The sequence below is a fragment of the Ambystoma mexicanum genome, chromosome 7p, assembly GCF_040938575.1.
Source record: "Ambystoma mexicanum isolate Mex_15411 chromosome 7p, UKY_AmexF1_1, whole genome shotgun sequence".
Classification (NCBI taxonomy): Eukaryota; Metazoa; Chordata; class Amphibia; order Caudata; family Ambystomatidae; genus Ambystoma; species Ambystoma mexicanum.
In genome coordinates, this window is record NC_090939.1 from 394,487,884 (window position 1) to 394,505,683 (window position 17,800).

Consider the following 17,800-nt stretch of genomic DNA (forward strand, 5'->3'; position numbering starts at 1 on the left):
CTAACAGAATTGCTGTATAAGGAAGTGATGAAGCATGGCCTTCACAGGGTGTATTCATTGCATGGGTGGGGGGGCGGGGTTTTCTTGAGACATGAAGCATTCCGGAGTTCTGCCTGGCTGCCAAAGGTTGTCAGTGTGCCATACTTTAAAGAGCAAAGCGATATTATTAATGCTGTCTTAATACTAGGTGAACATAGTAATACTAATTTTACGGACGTAAAGTTTTAACTAATGCAGAGGGCCATAAAACGTGACAACGATGAAAGGCTAATGGCATTATTTAGCAAAAGCTCTATCAGCTGTGCATGATGTGTTCGCCATGGACCCCGAGCATAACCCTTCAGGTGAGCGATTGTGTCACCCCGATTTACCGGTGCATCCTGACATTCGTCTTTTCGCCCTGGCATATAGGTATGATATCAAGGATGACTACACGCTACGCATTAAGAAGGCCGCGAGCGCAGACGAGGGCACCTACTCGTGCATGGCAGAGAATCGTGTGGGGAAAGTGGAAGCCTCTGCGTCCCTCACAGTTCGAGGTAAGTACCGAAGGCTGGATTAAAACTATTGTCCATAGCTTTGCTCACAACCACCTGACGTGTCGATGTGAGAGAATGCGGTTCTAGAAACTTATTGGTGCAATATGGATATGTTTCCCGTAGTTATGAAAGTACTGGCTACACTATACACTTTGTACATTTCATACAACATGATGTTATTAAACATGGACACCCCGGAACTTAGTTCTAAACATAAGCATGCAAAAATCCACGGCACATTACTTGCAAGCAGGGGGTTTGAGAAATGTCTTGCTATGAAGTCAGAACGTTGAATTCACCCTCCCCTCCATGCAGGCCGGTAAAATAGCTCAGCGGGATGATCGCTCGCTGCTGCCAGTCGCAGGTTCGAATCCGGCAAGGCTAACTCAGCCTTTCATCCTTTCGAGGTCGATAAATGAGTACCAATTTCAGTTGAGTGATATTGTATGTAAATATGTGCTCTGTAAAGCACTTTGGATTAAGGCGCTATATAAATAACACATTATTATCATTATAAAATTGTGTTAATATGCAGGCTCATCTGACATGTAGCATTATATTTGCAAAAACATATTTAAAAAATAATACATGGAACGCAAAGAATTGTCAAATGTGTTATTTAATGTGAGTTGATTTTTCATTGTATTTGTGTGGAGAGGGAGGCTGCTATTCTCCCTCACCCCCCTGTCACCCCGAAGCATTATGCAGCCATTGTACAGTGTGTGTATATCACTGGGCCTAATTTTCCAAAGCATTTGTTAAAGGGATGTTCCCATTGGAAAACGGTTTTGTGAATCTGTCCCATTGTGTATTACTTCACTGTAAGTGTGGAGGAGAAAGAGGGGGCGATTTACATAACAATTTTTGCCTTTGTGTTCCTCTACAAACACAATACTTTCAATTTCACAGAATAATCGACTACAAATCCAAGCAGTTTCTGTGCACCATGTGACCTGATTCATGGAACGTTTTCCTATGGGATTGCACCATTATGAAACACTTCCATGAATCAGGCCCTGTCACGTCATTTCTGACCCACAGCACTGCAGTGCGCGGATCAGGTGAAGTGTGATACAGGTGCGGTGGCTAGCTATGCAAAGGTTACAGTGAACCCCATTTCATTAGATAGAATAGTACTGTAAGTGGTGTTCTCTCTTATCCAGCAAGGAAAGGCGCGCACGCCACGCTGGAGAGCAAGACTATTTCACAGTTTAGTGGTGCATGATGGAGCGATTGCACCAGAGCTGCGAAAGGTTAGTAAAAACATGCTTAGCATAATTCCAGCTCCTCTCTTCTCCACACACATTACATCAAATGTTCGAAGCCTTTGCGGGTTGTTTTATTGGCTCAAGGTCTTCCCACACAAGGGACCCAAATCCATTTCCATCCGTTTAATGCATGGACACAGTTCTGATTCATTCTCTGAAACCGAGGCGAAGCAACACTCCTTCCTGTGGTTTTACAAGAAGGGTGGGAGGAGGAGATGTTTGTTCGGAGCAAACACTGCAACATGTCGGGGTGCAGCCGAGCAGATCAATATTTCTTGGAGGCTCCTTTAGATATCAGAGATAGGACCTAAGTCCATATGGTTGATGATTAGGAAGGTAGTGCCATTTTTGGTGACAATGATTTGTTTATATTTTTGCAAAAAATAAAAGGCATGATAATGGGGGAATTAAACGTAAACAGAGAGGTGACACAATGGGCCTCTCTAATTAAAGCGAATAAAGTCTGCCGGGGTGTTCACAGCCAACCTGTTGACATTGAGGTTCCTGCTAAATATGTAAAACTGATACCATCTTCAAATGATTCTCGAGGGACCGCTTACAGATCCCCATTTTGCCAGGTCAACAATTAGGTATAACCTTAAATAGTTTAATAGGAAAGATATTTATGGACATACTCTGACTGGATTTGCTTCCTCCATTACAGTACCTTTAAATATTTCTTGGAAGACTCAGCAGCCAAATACACCTAGAGCAACAAAGGGAGAAAAAAACATGTGTTTAATAAAATATGTATCACTTTTTGGCTCGAGTGGAACAGACACACATTTATTCTGAGTGGTTCATTGCATAATTGAGTAGCTCACGAGTCAAGTGCTCGCATCTAAAGTGACCCGGTCCGCGCTTCACTGTTAACCGCGGGAAAGCAAGAACTTTTTTCATCAGTTTGACGAAAGGCAGTTTTGTGCCTAGTCCTAGAACTTGATAAAGTCTAACATGGTACCCAGAACATGTTGTGTGGTAAGGATGAGAATAACAGCATTAAACAACATAGAGTCTAAACATGATTTAATTGACATTAATTACACATTATCTATGGTGATGACAACCTGTTTCATGTTGATGAGTGCGATTGCAAGGCTGCATCCTGTATCATGGATGACTCAGCTGTTCAGCCTTCTTACAGTGATACATTGAGTACCATTAAATGGGGTAATAAAAACACAGATTAATATGAGTATGCAGCTGTTAACATCAGCTTGACAACAGGTCAATTGGGAAGTCATTTTAGAGGGATGTTGATTACATTGAATAATGGAGGGGCTGTTCTACAGTCTTGGCGAGTTGGACATGCTCATTACCTTTAATCCATGTATTTACTATCACCAAAAAAGATGGAGGCATTGAGGAAAATCCTACTTCTGTCTGTGCTCATCCCAGCTATGGCTTATAAAGGAGCCTACAACAATTGTGAAAAAAGAAAATCAGTATGTAGCATTAAACAAATTAAAAACTGAGGTTTGAAACCACTGTGATACCTGGCACTCTTAGAATTGTAACTTCCTATACAAAAGCAACACATATTTTGTCATGCGGACATCCTTCTTCATATTCACAGCATGAGACGGCCACCAAAGCAAAACCAACTTTATTTACTAAAACAGACATTCAACCATTCTAGTCCTTTTCACCTGTTATCTGTTTTTAAAGTTAGAGGTAATTTAATTGTCTTCAATAGTTACCATTATCCTAATTGTATCAGGTAATATAACACATTTAATAAAAGCTGGTATTTAGTTATTTTAGCATCATACCATGTTTCACCTGCTTTGACATTTGCAAACTGCTTGGCATCCAACTTCTTAGTGTATCATTTGATCCAGAAGTTTCATAGTGTATTCAGAAATACCTAATGTTTGGCATATATGTGTCTTTTATGGAGACATTGCATGTACAAGTTGTAAGAAGATTCACAAAGATGAGTCAAGATTATCTACAGGTCTGATCATATTTACCAGAAAGATTTATGGATTAGTTAGAGCACCTGATATGACCAATTACTGAATCAAATCTCTCAATAACTTGAAGATGATCTTCCAAGTGTGTGTATTCATAACAAGGCCATTTGGGAACACGTGAATGTTACGCCATGGCGTGATGCTTCATTTTACAATCCCAACTGAAGATGAGCATATCGTGTAATATGGAAGCAGACTGCAATACAGGATTTGCGTTTAACTTTCTTCATGTCAGTGTCTTTAATTATCTGATATTGTTATTGGATATATGATAGTATATCAACATATAAGCAGAAGGCTGTTGAGATGTTGGTAATCAATTATCTGTTTTCTAGGCACAGTATTAACTGCTCCTCCCCCACATTTGAAATGTTTTTAAGATTCTTGCTGACGACTAATTTATCCAGAGAAAGTTTGGAGCAGTGCAGCTTGTTCGAACGTAGGAAATATGCTTTGATTAAATGTTCTGCATGAAGGCCCACAAACTGTGTCACACAAAGAAGAATATCTGGGTCTCTGGGATGCTTTTGCACATGTTCAAAGGGTTAAAAGCCTCGTTAGACAACCTGTTTGCTAAGAACAGAGCCACACATTGCTCAAGGACAATCATCTCAATATAAGCTTCCACTCCATTTTGGTGTCAACAAGGGAAATGGGAAGATGTTCCTTGCCCATATGGTTAATCATTGATATCATGACTTTTAAGCATGGATTATGTGAGTCCATGCTATTCTCACTAGGACAAGATTGCCCCGTTTCTCTTTCAGATTTTTTGAAGATTTTATTTTCACATGTCATGAGTTTCCATAGCAACACCATGCTCAATAACCTCCTCATTGCCAAGCATAATGATTCTTCTCGAGCCAAGCCACCTCTGAAATCAAACCCAGGAGAACATTGACAATTCCTTCAAGGCCCAAAGTTGCAGATTAGGCATAGGATCTTCATACATCAACTAACCCCTCTTTCAGTGCTTCTGAAGTTTGTGCTTAAGGTCAGACTACTGTGACTCAGGATTGCCAAATTGTTTTTGATGTGTATACTGCTATATATTTTCTCTGTACTGCTATATATTTTCTCTGTACTGCTTTCAAGGAGAATCTAAGGCAAATACCAATGCCTGCTTAATGCCTTTGCTGTTACTGCACTATGTCTACCTCCTCGAACCTCATTATTACTCAGTAATTTTAATGTGCTAAGGAGGATGCACCATAGAGAAAGCACACAGCATGCACAACAAAGTGAAGTGTTTTCCTCTACGTTGACATGGTTTTCTGGAATAGACATTGCAATAGCCAGAAAGTCCACGTGCAAACAGGTAGTGCAGCTTAAACTGCAAATAATGAGAACTCCAGATGTGGAGGCTACAATGCATTGTACTTATTACCTTTTACGGAATATTAGCATATTCTCTATGCCATCAGATTTCCTTATGGTGGCCACTGTGCTGTTCTCACAGGATAAACAATAAATAAAAATGAAATACTAGAATAACCTTCTCCCTTTACCAATTATTTCCTGAGTAGTAGAGAACCCATTAAATAAACACATATCTAAGTCACCACCCAAATTACTCTCAGAACATGTTCAAAACTGAGGATTCTATTTTACAATTGCCATACACCCTTGTAGGAGGGCTTATGTTCCTTTGTTGGGGTAGCATTTCCTTTGGTTCCTCAAGTTCTGCAAACTGTTTCTTCTCACCTGACTCTCAAGGATGCCAATAGGAAGAATATTCTCATGTCCATATCCAAGCTGTAATTCTATTGACGTGTGGATGACCACTGGTTTTAGCATTAATAACACTATTAGTTATATATTCAGATGTTGTCACGATTAATTAGGCTTTCACTCTCAACTCAGGGATTTCCTTTCCCCCACCCCCAAGCAAGGTGGCACACACCCAAAGCTCTTATACAGATTCAACTTTAGAGAGGTCTTCAGCCCATCTTGCACCACCCCAACAAGTACCCTAATAAGTTTTAGCAAAAAATCATAGGCAATCACAAAAACATTAACCACCAATCCTGTAATACTAAAGAATATCACAAATTCAAATTCCTTGCACCAGGTAACTCACATAGGTTAAAGGTAACATTTTGAAGTTTGCAGTCACAATTTTTTTTTTAAACTTGTTTTTATTGTTTGACTTGACAACACACTTGGGAAGACAGAGCAAGGGGCAGCCACAAGGCTGCTAACACAACAAAAAGCATATATTCATACATATACATCAGCTGCAACACATGACCGTTCGATTGTGAGACAGTGAAGCGAGTACTCTTAGATCCAATTAGATATCAGCATTTGGAAAAATCAGACGTAACAAATGAACTTGTTAGACACTTCGTTATACATTTTAAGGGGAGACATCTGCTGAGCATGAGGGAGAAGGCAGGGAGGCCATGTAATCCCGGAAGCTTTGCCAGACATCAATTGGCCGACAGTGTGGATGTTGCAGATTTCTCGCAAATTAACCAATAGGAAAAATACATAACACACAGTGATTGCTTAGTTTGTCACAATACTGCTTTCTCCTCCCAGCAACCCCCACCCTCCAGGCATCAATTAGATATGACCGCTCTGATCTGAAGGGAAGGCACAAGGAGTGATAACACAATGGAAAATTGTTGTGTCCTTTTTACTTAGTTAAAATACAATGTTTTGGAATTCTGATTTGGGATGCAAGGGAATAAATGGGGAATTTCATTTTGCACCATTGCTACAATGAGCATGTAAGGCATTGGGATTCTGGTTTTGGTATTCTGGTTCTGAATGAAAGGGAACATTCTTTTTGTACAATGTGTTTTCAAAGGGAATGCACAGTGTTTGGGTTTTTGTTTTGGGGGCACTAGCACATTCAATTGATCAGCAGGTTTACCCAATTACATTACAGACCAGAGTAATTTACAGTGCACTGGGATAATCCTTTGTCAATTTCGAATTTTGGAAAAAGCATCACCTTGTGATAAATGACCCTATGGGAATTAATTACATACATTTTTAGTTAATTTTGCTAAGGGTATACACACTTTCACCCCCTCCCACTAATGGAGAGCACCCACCAATGCAAATGTAAGGGTTAAACAGACAGATTCCAACATGATTCAAGGTAACCTAATAGGGTGTTCTTCTATAGATTCATTGTGTTAACTTTTTAGTTCAATATGGACAGGGTCTACCCGGTTTTGCCCCCCAGCCCTCACTTCACCCACTAATAGGAAAGTATTAAGGCAGGTAGCTCCCCACAAAATTGATAGTTTTGGGATACATCTACTTACATGGGAGATCTCTGTTCTCAGGTCAGGAGGACCACCACATCCTTTCAGGCAGGCAGCTCACACCTCAATCCTCTATCCACCAGCCAGGCCTTTTCAGCCACAGGCCTCTCTCAGATAGGTCTCCCAGATTTCCAAGCAAAGTCTCTGGGTCTCCTTTTCTCCCTCCTTCTAGGCAGGCCTTGGTTTAGCTTTGTTCACCTGACAAGGTGGTGCCCCAATGGATAATGCAGCTCTCCTCGTCTTTGTCCCTAGTTGTTTTTTGCACGTCCCCTCTTTGATTGAAACTTGCCAAGATATAGTGCTGATGACACTCCATTATTAACAAAATGCCCATGCTATGGATTAGCCAGCTCTCTCCCTGTCCCTCACCCCAATATGCCTAGATAATTGTCAGCACATATATATATTTTTAGATCTATATTTTACGGCGAGTCAGAAAATACTAATCATATCTTGGCACAACCTTCCTGGAAGAGAGAAGCTACAATTTTTTTGATTTACTCCTCAGCCAAAATAATAACAAATCTGTCCCTTCCTGATTCAAACCTTACCACCATAACCCATCATCACAACAACTTGCTATTCCCTCGGAATTATGAGGCCGGAAACATAATTGTTCTCATAACTCCAGTTTTATCCATCACACAATATTTCATTTTACATGGACCCAACAGGCTTCTTCTCCCCTTAAATGTGAGACTTGGTTGCACTCACAGGGACATGCGATGCACTTTGTATTCAAGAAAATGTAATCAATGTTAGTCAAATGAAAAACATCCCATGTGTCCCTCAGTTTCACACCAGCCCCCATAAATTCTTAGGTTGCATTTATCCATCATCACCTGACCCAAACATCTGCCTATCAGCAATCTATTTCATACACAATTTTTGATTGATCATCCATTAGTGGCTCTGAAGCCATTTCTTGAAGTCGAGTTAGGCCTGAAAAGGTCATTTCTGTTGGCCACTCATATGCACAGTTAATGGGGAGACCCGACCTTAAAGGTAATTTCTGCTGGCTGTGTTATCTGCAAATCACACAGTTGTGATATATTTCTCTGTATATTCTTTGTATTTATAACTGAACACCATACATTCTTCTCCTGGAGGTCCTCAGTCAAAGGTCTTAAATTCAAATTTTCAAAGGCACAGACCTTTCAATTCAGTGGGGGAAACACAAGCTGCATCCATACTTCAGAAAATACATCTTTAAATCGGCAAGATGTGCTGACATGTAACATGTTAGCATTTATTTGGGCATGTGGTTTAAAATGCAATCTTTCTTTTCTACTAGATGAGAACAAAGGTAGATCATCATTCCTCCTTTTTATCTTCCAAATATGTTTCACATGTATCATTTCTCATTTCTTTCCACGTGCCCTGCTGCAGTCTTACATCTGCAATGGTGACTTTTCCCAGTTTACACAAAGTCAGCCTCTGCAGTCCCCATGTTACTTCCCATTCATTGGATATAGCCATCAGTTTTAGGCTCTCACGTAGATTCCCCTTCATTTGCACACCTGTCCATTTCAGTGGAGTTGACTAGGCCCATTTCTTTCCATTTTACTAGGCCTTATGTCGAAAAGCTCTGTTTTGTACTGGCTTTTATATTTCAATGGAAATCTTCACTCTCATAATAGGGCACTAGCATGGCCTCTCCATCTCTGTCAATCTGGAGCTGTCTGTTCACCCCACAAAGCGGGCGCAAGCCACATGGTAATTTATGGTTGACCCCAGCCCACATCTATACAATTATATTTGTGAACGTGTGTATGTGTGTTTGGGGTGTACTGGCAATAGTGAAATTTGACCAACCCCATCCATTTGCCCTGCACAGGGGAGGTCAACACTGTGCTCTCAGTATAGGTGATTTTGTGATTGTTGGCTCCAGACCCACAACAGTTGGTGTGCTATAATGTTTATCCAAGCTCAGCATACGAGTATGGGGCGTACTGGCAATGGTGAAATCGACCAACCCCGCCCATTTGCCCTGCACAGGTTGGGGTCTGGCCCATTACTATCAGTTTTCAAGAGATTGAAGATTTTGTGACTTTTACAAAAATAGGAACTTGGGACACAATGTCGGCATACCAGTCTGGTGTATACTGGCGATAGTGACATTTCACCAACCCCATCCATTCGCTCTGCACAGCGGTGGAGCGGGGTCCAGCCTGTGCTATCAGTTTAGGTGATTTCAGGAGATTGCCAATTTTGCAATTTATCAAAAATAGGAGGTTATGACACAATGAAACATACACAAAGCTTTAGCAGACCCCCACGTGCATGTCATCTACAGACCGTGCACCCACCCATTCACCCTGCACAGGAGTGGAGCGGGGTCCAGCCCTGTGCTATCAGCAAAGTCTATTCCTGGAGGTTGCCAATGTTGCGATTTTCCAAAAATAGGAAGTTATGACACAAGACATACACAAGGCTATAGCAGACCCCCTCCTGCATGTCAGCTACAGACCTGTGCAAAGCAGGGTTGTACCGCTAGTAATGATATTAAAAAGACAGTAGCAAAATGATAATAACAATGGCTGTTCCTATCTCTTCTCTACATATACAAAGCAGAACATCTGTTAGTTTGTTCCTTATACAATCCCAGACTGTTACACCAATCTGCACCAAACTGTGTGTAGCTACTTGTTAGGTCCCTCCAGACATTACTGGCTGCATAACATTTGTAGACCCCCCAACCTTTCCCCATCACACATCAAGGGGTGGCCTGAAATCACATTTGGACACCCCACCCCTTTCCCTGGATTCCAGTCCCTTCACACACGAGAGGGTGGCCAGAAATCACTGAACCATCAATGTGGTAATAGAAGAACCGAACAAAGCTCATTTTAAGCATCTCAACTTGAGGACGAAAACTCAAAGTTCCCTGTGGGACCCTGAAAACCATTTTTCAAGGCAACTATGATGCACTGTTTTTGAGATATTTGCACTGCAACGCCCTGCACTGTGCCTGGGTGAGTGACAGGTGGTGGGAGCACACAGAAGGTCCCAGTATGTTGCAGCATGCGGACTCTCACCTCCCCTCCACGTCTGCTTTGAGGTATGTCAGACAGCCGGATGCACATATACTCAGTGCAGTTTACTTCAGAGTACAAAGCACATTACGCGATAAGCGACCTGGAACAACGACCTGCGGTATCATTGATTTTCAACAATTGATGAGAGTGTTATCATGTCTGTCTGCAGCACCTGTGTGCTAGTTGACCATAAAGCCAGAAAGGGGAATGTGCCTGCCAAAGACTGATTGCAGTATCATTTTCACATGCTCTTCCGATATGTACTCGTATTCTGGCCACTGCTATGCCTGGACACATGGAAAATGTAACAATCTAAAATTAGGTGTCCAGTAGTTGCTACTTAGAGAGTCAAAACATATGCACAAAGTCTGATCATGCAGATGTTAGGTCTTAAAAACCTGTAAATATTCATTGACTAGTGTTTTAAGATTCCATAATAAATACTGCTATGTAAAAGGATGTGGGCTTGCGCACTGTGAAAAAATAGGGCTGAATGTATATATGTTTTCAATAGCGAAAACAAAGTAGTATAAGCAGTGGCATTTTTCTCTGAAGAATAAACTGAACTGGCTTTAAACCATCAAAGTTGCCTCATGCACAAGGACTGATTTTTTTATTTTATTTTATTTTATTTTTTATCAGAGAGATGCAAAATATAGGTCCTTGGTGGCATAAACAGAACATATATTTTGGCAATACATCAAATACATCAAGGGGAATGGGGAGAGGGTGATAGTTCAGATATTGAGATTGTTAAATCAAGTACTTAAGTTTATAAATGAAAAAGTGTGTTAGGAAATTTCTGAAAGAAATGTGGGCTGAGGGAAACATGGACACCAGCCTCTTGGCCTCCAGAGACGATGAAGAGTAGCTTGTGGAGATGACTCTCAATTCGAGGCAGTAATGTGAAAGCGGATGTTCAGGAAAAAACGGGTACAATTGAACAATATCAGAGCTGGGGAGAAATTGAAGACCCGGCAGTGGAAGGGAATGGGTGGAGGCATAACCCTAAAAGCAATGTTTCTCATGTTGTTGTTGCAGTCTTTCTTACCCCAGAATGAAATAGGTGAAGATACACAGGAGCCTAAAGATGAAAAATACACCTGTATTTGTCTCTTTGTCTTTGACCTGTAAGGTCTTGGGTCATTCCCACATTGCCAAAGCATTTGAAAGAAGGCATGCAAATCAGATCAAACGACAGCACGATTAATTGTCTCAAATTTCTGAGGGAGGCAGATCTTAAAAGAAAAAAAATGTATTAAACGTTTCTGAGTACCAACTCTTTCTACCAAGCAAATGCAGTGCCTACAATCATTCCATGCATAGGTCCCTCCCGCTACTCACTTGAGCAGCTATTAAGTGTAGTGCTCTCCACAAGAGTTCTTTATATTTTAAACAATGTAGCATACATCACTTGGGTTCTCATTTTAGCAAAGGAATACATTGCACAGAGCAGACCACCATACAAATCGGCCCATTCCTTGCAGTTTTCTATGTTTGCAAGACATAGTTCAGACATGGTGTCAAAAAACAGATCTTATCAACTTCAAAGCTAGTTCTGCACTTGCCGTCAACGCTCCTCAACAATTGAACATGGCGAACAGCCTTTAAAATGCATTTCTGTGAATCTGTCCACTTTAAGCAGCTGCAAAAAAGAGGAAGATTCCACAGGAGCATGTCTTTCTGGCTTCAAACCTTGTGTTTTTGGAGACAGGGCATAGGGGCAGACACAGCATCCAATTTCGTGCTGCATTTTCCCTTTACACCCCCGGTACATGTTCCAGAGCACAAAGAGTGGAGTTAGATTCGGTGCAAAGGTATTAGGCCTGCTTTTAGCAGCTATGTTTGCACTCGAGGAAATTGGAAATTGAAGCCCTGGGTGTTTTTTCAAACAGTTCTTGCGCCATACCTTTACCAAAAATTCACAGACGTTACAACGGCGCAAACTAAATGTATGATTGTTTAGGTGACTTGCACTTGTTTGTAATTATGTGGGCCAGTAGACATGCACGCGCGTCACGGATTTAGGGAGTTCCCTACAAGAACTCTGCTCCACTGAATTCTGTTAAGCTGGAATGAGAGCGATCGATTTCCTCTGCTCCTGCAGGGCCGCAAATCTGTTCGTGGCAAGCACACTGCTAATGGCCACGTGCAGCTGTGCTGATAAAGTTTTAGTGGGGCTCTTTCTCGTTTTCTGATTGACTCTCTCAATTCAATTTCTCTTCAAATCAGATAAAACTGTGATCTTTCTTGTGACCTGACATTTCCTAGACTACAGATTAGTAGAATGCCTTTAAAAGGTTTTCAAAATATTACTCCAGTCTGCTTCAGTACTTTTCAACATCATGTTAACCTATCTAAATGGCCGCACCGATGGCTATCGGTTGTGAGTACCTTCTTACTATTGAATTGTAAACATAAAGTTCATGATCATTCCTGTGGTGTGGTTGCGTATGGCTGGATAAGCATCTTGTATTGTACTGCCCATGTTTCAATGTGTCATTGCGCAGCAGGCATTGTGACAACTGTCTTATTGTTTTATTTCTTTTTTTATGTTTTCTCCACACCATTGTTAATGTCTCCAGCTCGCCCTGTTGGTAAGTGACCATCCTTCTCTCCATTTGGCATGGCTTTAAGCAGAGCTTCCGCCTCCATGCTCGCGAAGCATACGCGACAACCAGTCAACGTATAGCAATATATCAATGCAGCCCCTTGCTAGTCACTAACAAAGTCCACATGGCCGACAGAAACTCATCCTCCAAACTTTGTCTTCTGCTTCATAGCAATTCAACGCTAGGATACTAACACACCTGTCCGTGGCCATAATGGTAGAGCTTGTGTTGAATATGAACGAGTGTTAGTGCTGCGGGGGGGGGGGCTAAGGAGGCTATAGCCCCTGAACTTTTGTATGTAGCCCTGGATAGAATCTCAGGAGCTACAGCCAAAAGACTAGCTAGCCCCCAGTCCCAACAGTTCCGACATCAGCGTAGCCCCGGGTCTTTTCCAGACCTAGCAACTCCCCTGAGTGTGTGTGTGCGTGTACACGTGCATGCATGTGTGCCGGTGTGTGTGCATGCATAACTGTAAAAACCCGAGATTTGTGTTGAGGTACACTCTAACATCGCGCACAGTGACCTAGAACACCTTAAGGAAACAGCTTTTTGTATTCTTCAGCTAGGATCAGAAATGCATTCACGCTGCTTTGCTTGCAATGATCTGTGAAATGAAAATACCTCTATTATATATTTCACAATTGTAGTTTAACTCTGAAAGGAGAGCTAATGGAAACTGAACTGATTGCTCGGGTGCAGTATTTGTGTATTTCATGTTTATTACTTTACATGATTGAATGCTAAGTATGGAAAGCAGAGCTGCAGCTTTGCTGTTCAGATGTTGTGCAGATAATGCTTTCTGCCTGGCAAGTTTATAACAACCTCTGTGAAATTACGGCGCACATAAAAGGCAAATGTACTAAACCCTATGGTAAATGGATCCATCAACAAAGGACATGTTTTGAAAAGTAAAAGGTGGATTTTATATTTTAAAGCGACTTTCTGGTCCCTAATTTACAGAGCGTTAGTGATCGTGTCAAAAATAAAATGGTTCCTAAAGTTTGCTCAGCATATTTGTTCGAGCGTCTGATGGACTTTCGGCCTCATTACATGGTAGGCGGTAAGGGTTAACGGTCACCGGTAAGGTTACCGGTGACCGTTAACCCTTACCGCCTTATTACGAGGTCCCTTTGCGTGTTGGTACAAAAACGAACCCGCAAAGGGACCTTGGTGCTAATTACGGTACCTCAATTTGCGGTACCGTAATTAGCGCCTTCCCCATTCCCATTATGCCCTATGGGGGCAAAAATGGGAATGGGGAAGGGCCTTGGTGAATGAGGAATTACCGCTCCCGCTCACCTTGAAGTAGAGCGGTAATTCCTCCATCCACCAAGGCGGACACGGTAAAATACCGGCGGCAATCATGGCGCTAATAGCGCCATGGTTACCGCCTACCGTGTAATGAGGCCCTTTGTCTCAGGAAAAGTGCAAGGTGATATAAAAGTAGAAAGTTTAGGGTATTGTAGGGATCTATTAAAAGGAATTTTATGGGCAAGGACGAGCTTCTTAGCTGTCATTTAACCACACATTCTCAAGTCATACTATTATGCAACTCATAGCTTCGGTAGTGGCTCCAACGTTTATGGTGGTAGTCCAAATAGTCAATTGAGCTGTCCAAGTGTATACCATGGCAGCCGGGACAAGAGCATTGGCATTTATTTGCAATGTTGTGTGGGCACACCAAAACCTTTCATCACGTGAAAGCAGTAGAAATGCATCTTATTTTGTATTTAAAACGGTGTGCAGTTATAATGTAGACTGCAAAAAGTCTAAAACAAAAATGTCAAAAAAAAATGTCAAAAAAAAAATTGAATGTGTTTTTTTATTTGTATGTTTTTTTGGGTTTAGCTATAAAAAATAAACAGGGGGTTGGGTGGGAACCCACACCTAGCCATTAAAAAAAAAAAAATTACATTTTTTTTTCAACATTTTTTTTTCAACATTTTTGTTTTCGACATTTTCACTATAAACCAAAAGCAAGGTCATGGTTTGGCATAGAGAAGAAATCAGGAAAAATAGAGCGTGAGGAAAAATTAGAATGCTTAATAACAGGCAGGAAATGCAACCTGTCCATAAAATTGCAATAAGGTTATGTGTCAAATGTCCGGGTGTATAGGTTGGTTTAAAGTAACTCACATAATACTTTGTAGTTCTTATTTATCTGCATAGTTGAACTTAGGTTGCTCAAAGCATTGCACCTTGAACTGATTGAGTTCTTTCAAGACATGGAAGGTCAGTCTTCTTTGAGATGTAAGCTATACAGTTCACAACCATTAATGCATTAGGAGTAACTATGCAAGGTAACTGTTAATTGAGTCATCAAGCACATTAGCCCTTTTAACCAAATAACATCCACCACGTTACTGCCCAGCCATTCCTCTCCTCCTTGGTCTTTACTCTGGATTTCCTCAAGACCGTGGTTATTTGCTGAGATACTACACCCTACAGGTTTAAGAGCCATGCAGATCATGCATGTAGAAATGCACAACCTGCCATTTTTGTTTGCTTGGTGTGTGTTGGGATATTTAAGAACAAAATATTGAACGATTATGCTAGTGTTAGCCATACCAGTGTCAGCGAAATGATAAGGCCATGACTCCGAGGAACGAGGACCTAGGCTATCTAGCCTTCAGTGTGGGCTGCGCTCCCTGAGATACACTTAGTGATGTTGTTGACAACTTTAAAAAGTCATCTATTGCTGTTTCCTGGTAGCAATACTCTTTTCAATTGAATACTGGGTTCTACTTCTTACAAATATATGCTTTTGATTAATTAAGTTCCATATTAGTGCAGGTGCATTGAGTGCCAATGCATTTCGGACTTAAACATAGTCCTTCATCAGGGCATTACTCAAAAATCTGGTCAATAGAGTGTCAACCATGCATGTTATGCGTAATTGTGTCAGGACCCACAAAATCAATAAAAAAAGTTCCAACAGCAAAACATTACAGCAGTCATGTCGTGTGGGTGCGCGGAGGGTGCATGTTTTCAGTAATAAATCAGTAATGTCATAAGGCAATCAGCCATTGGGTAACAGTGTTGTAGTTTGGAAAGTCAACAAATCCGACAACCGAGTGTCATGTTAGGGATTAGGAATTGGGTAAAATCATAATGAATTAAAAACAAGCACAGCGCAATGAACATAATCAAATGCAAAGTGAAATGAGCAGAAGTCATATGCAAATCATAAACAAATTGTAAACAATCATACATCACAGTAGGCCACAAGACAAAAGGAAAACAAAAGCAACAACCTTTAGAGAGAAAATGTGCAAGTATTTAAGAGAAAAATGTCAGCATCATGCTTGGAGTATCAACATTCGATTGCTCACTGATATTGTCCAGTTGTTATTCATGCCGGTGGATCAAGGCTTGTGTTGCGTACTTTCTATCCTGGTGTGTTCACCAGTGAAGGTCCAACCGTACATAGGTGTCATGGAGCACATGCTCTTTCAATTATGCATTAAAATGCCATGACTCTACCAGCTTGTTCTAATTAGGGCGAATTTGATTTGATTTTTTTTAAAATGTATTTATTCATGTACCTATTTTGCATTTATAGCAGCACACTAAACCTGAAAGCATCAAGGCACTAATCGCGGTACAGGTTACACTGTTGCAGACAATAACACAGTGCAGACAATACAATGTTAAATTGTAGATGGGATGTTTGAGACATCACTTCTGTTTCCGTTTTCTTGCACAGAAGATTGCTACACTACCCTGTGTCTATATGTTTTGGTTATGGGGTTTCTATGCTCTATTACACAATCCTAAAACGTCAAGCTTAAGGATGCATGCCCGTTATATACAAAACAACCCACTCCGTGCTATGTAGGTTGGGAACTTATATACCTGCACATCTTCTGCTAACCGTTATAGCCTCCTCAATTTACCGAAGGCAGAATTGTTACTGCCTTCAATGTCATTGCTGTGGTACTGGCAACAACGTCACATGATAAAAAAAGTGTGTCCAATATGGGTGTAATAGCATCTCTGTTTCCATGTGCTGAAGTCTCTCTGTGACTGCCACTAACTCTGACCCCCTCAATACATCGAAAGATATAGAAAGAGATGAAGTGTCTTCTTAGAAACAAAGGTAGAAACCTGGTGAAGGCACTCGTCCAATCAGACTTCCCCAAATGCAAGCGCGAATAGGCGGTTCAAGGCCACTGTTAAGAGCAGCCATAGAGCTGTATGAGCTCACGACTGCAGCCCGGGACCTAAGCACCTGCCAGTCCACACTTCCGAAACCACTTGCACGTTCCTGCTGATATACTTGCCCCACAGGTCCTCTCCCTCTTGCTCATAGTCATCCCGAATGAAATGGCGACCAAGGAAAGTGAAAACGATCTACTTCCTCAACGCCTTTCACTAATTTACACGGCAGTGACTTTTACTAGTTAACATTTTTGGACATTGTTCCTTAGGCCACATTTCCTTTCATGAAAGCCTTCTTGAATGTGAATGTCTTTTCATGAAGCAACATTTCTTTTGCAACTCTTAGCTCCTGTGCCCTTTGTAGAGGAAGCTAATTGTGATAATACCATGGGTGGTGGCCTGCCAGTAATGCTGGTGCTGGGCAAGTTAGGGGTCCACCCCCTAGGCCACTATAACCGTAATGCAAGATGTTGTGCTATTGTGAAATGGTTGCTCTGATATCACTTAATTTCCAGCACATATTCGACATCTCCACTGACAGGTCCACAAAAATAACTACAATCTTAATGTAAACTGCAGACATACAACAAGGACCCATTTGAGGCATGGCACCCATCAGGGGTGATCATCAGTCTAGTTTAGGTTGTCAGTCTTGTGGTTGGAGCATTGGGGCAGGTTTAGCAAACAGCAGCAGAGTTACAGTGAGTTTTAAAAGGCTTGAAAAAGATCCACATACTTTTTAAACCCACCATACCTTTGCTAGCAATCAAATGTGTTTGTTAAATTTTGTAATTTTTTTCTACAAAAGCACTTTAATTATTAATCCCATTTCTATTGTTTATAACCGTCCAGAAATGTGACTGTTTCAAGCATGCTATGAAGTAAGTGGCCCTTTAACATCGCTTCCATTGGTTAATAATAACGC

General features: G+C 41.2%; 1 protein-coding gene across 10 annotated transcripts in view; it reads left to right on the forward strand.

Annotated features, from left to right (window-relative positions):
- ROBO2 (roundabout guidance receptor 2) overlaps nucleotides 1–17,800 on the forward strand; it is a 974,141-nt gene that overhangs the window by 710,582 nt on the left and 245,759 nt on the right. For all 10 annotated transcript variants that reach the window (XM_069636436.1, XM_069636431.1, XM_069636432.1 and 7 more), the window contains exon 6: nucleotides 412–539. In XM_069636436.1, coding sequence (XP_069492537.1) covers nucleotides 412–539 — 128 coding nt within the window. The remainder of the gene's footprint in view (nucleotides 1–411; nucleotides 540–17,800) is intronic.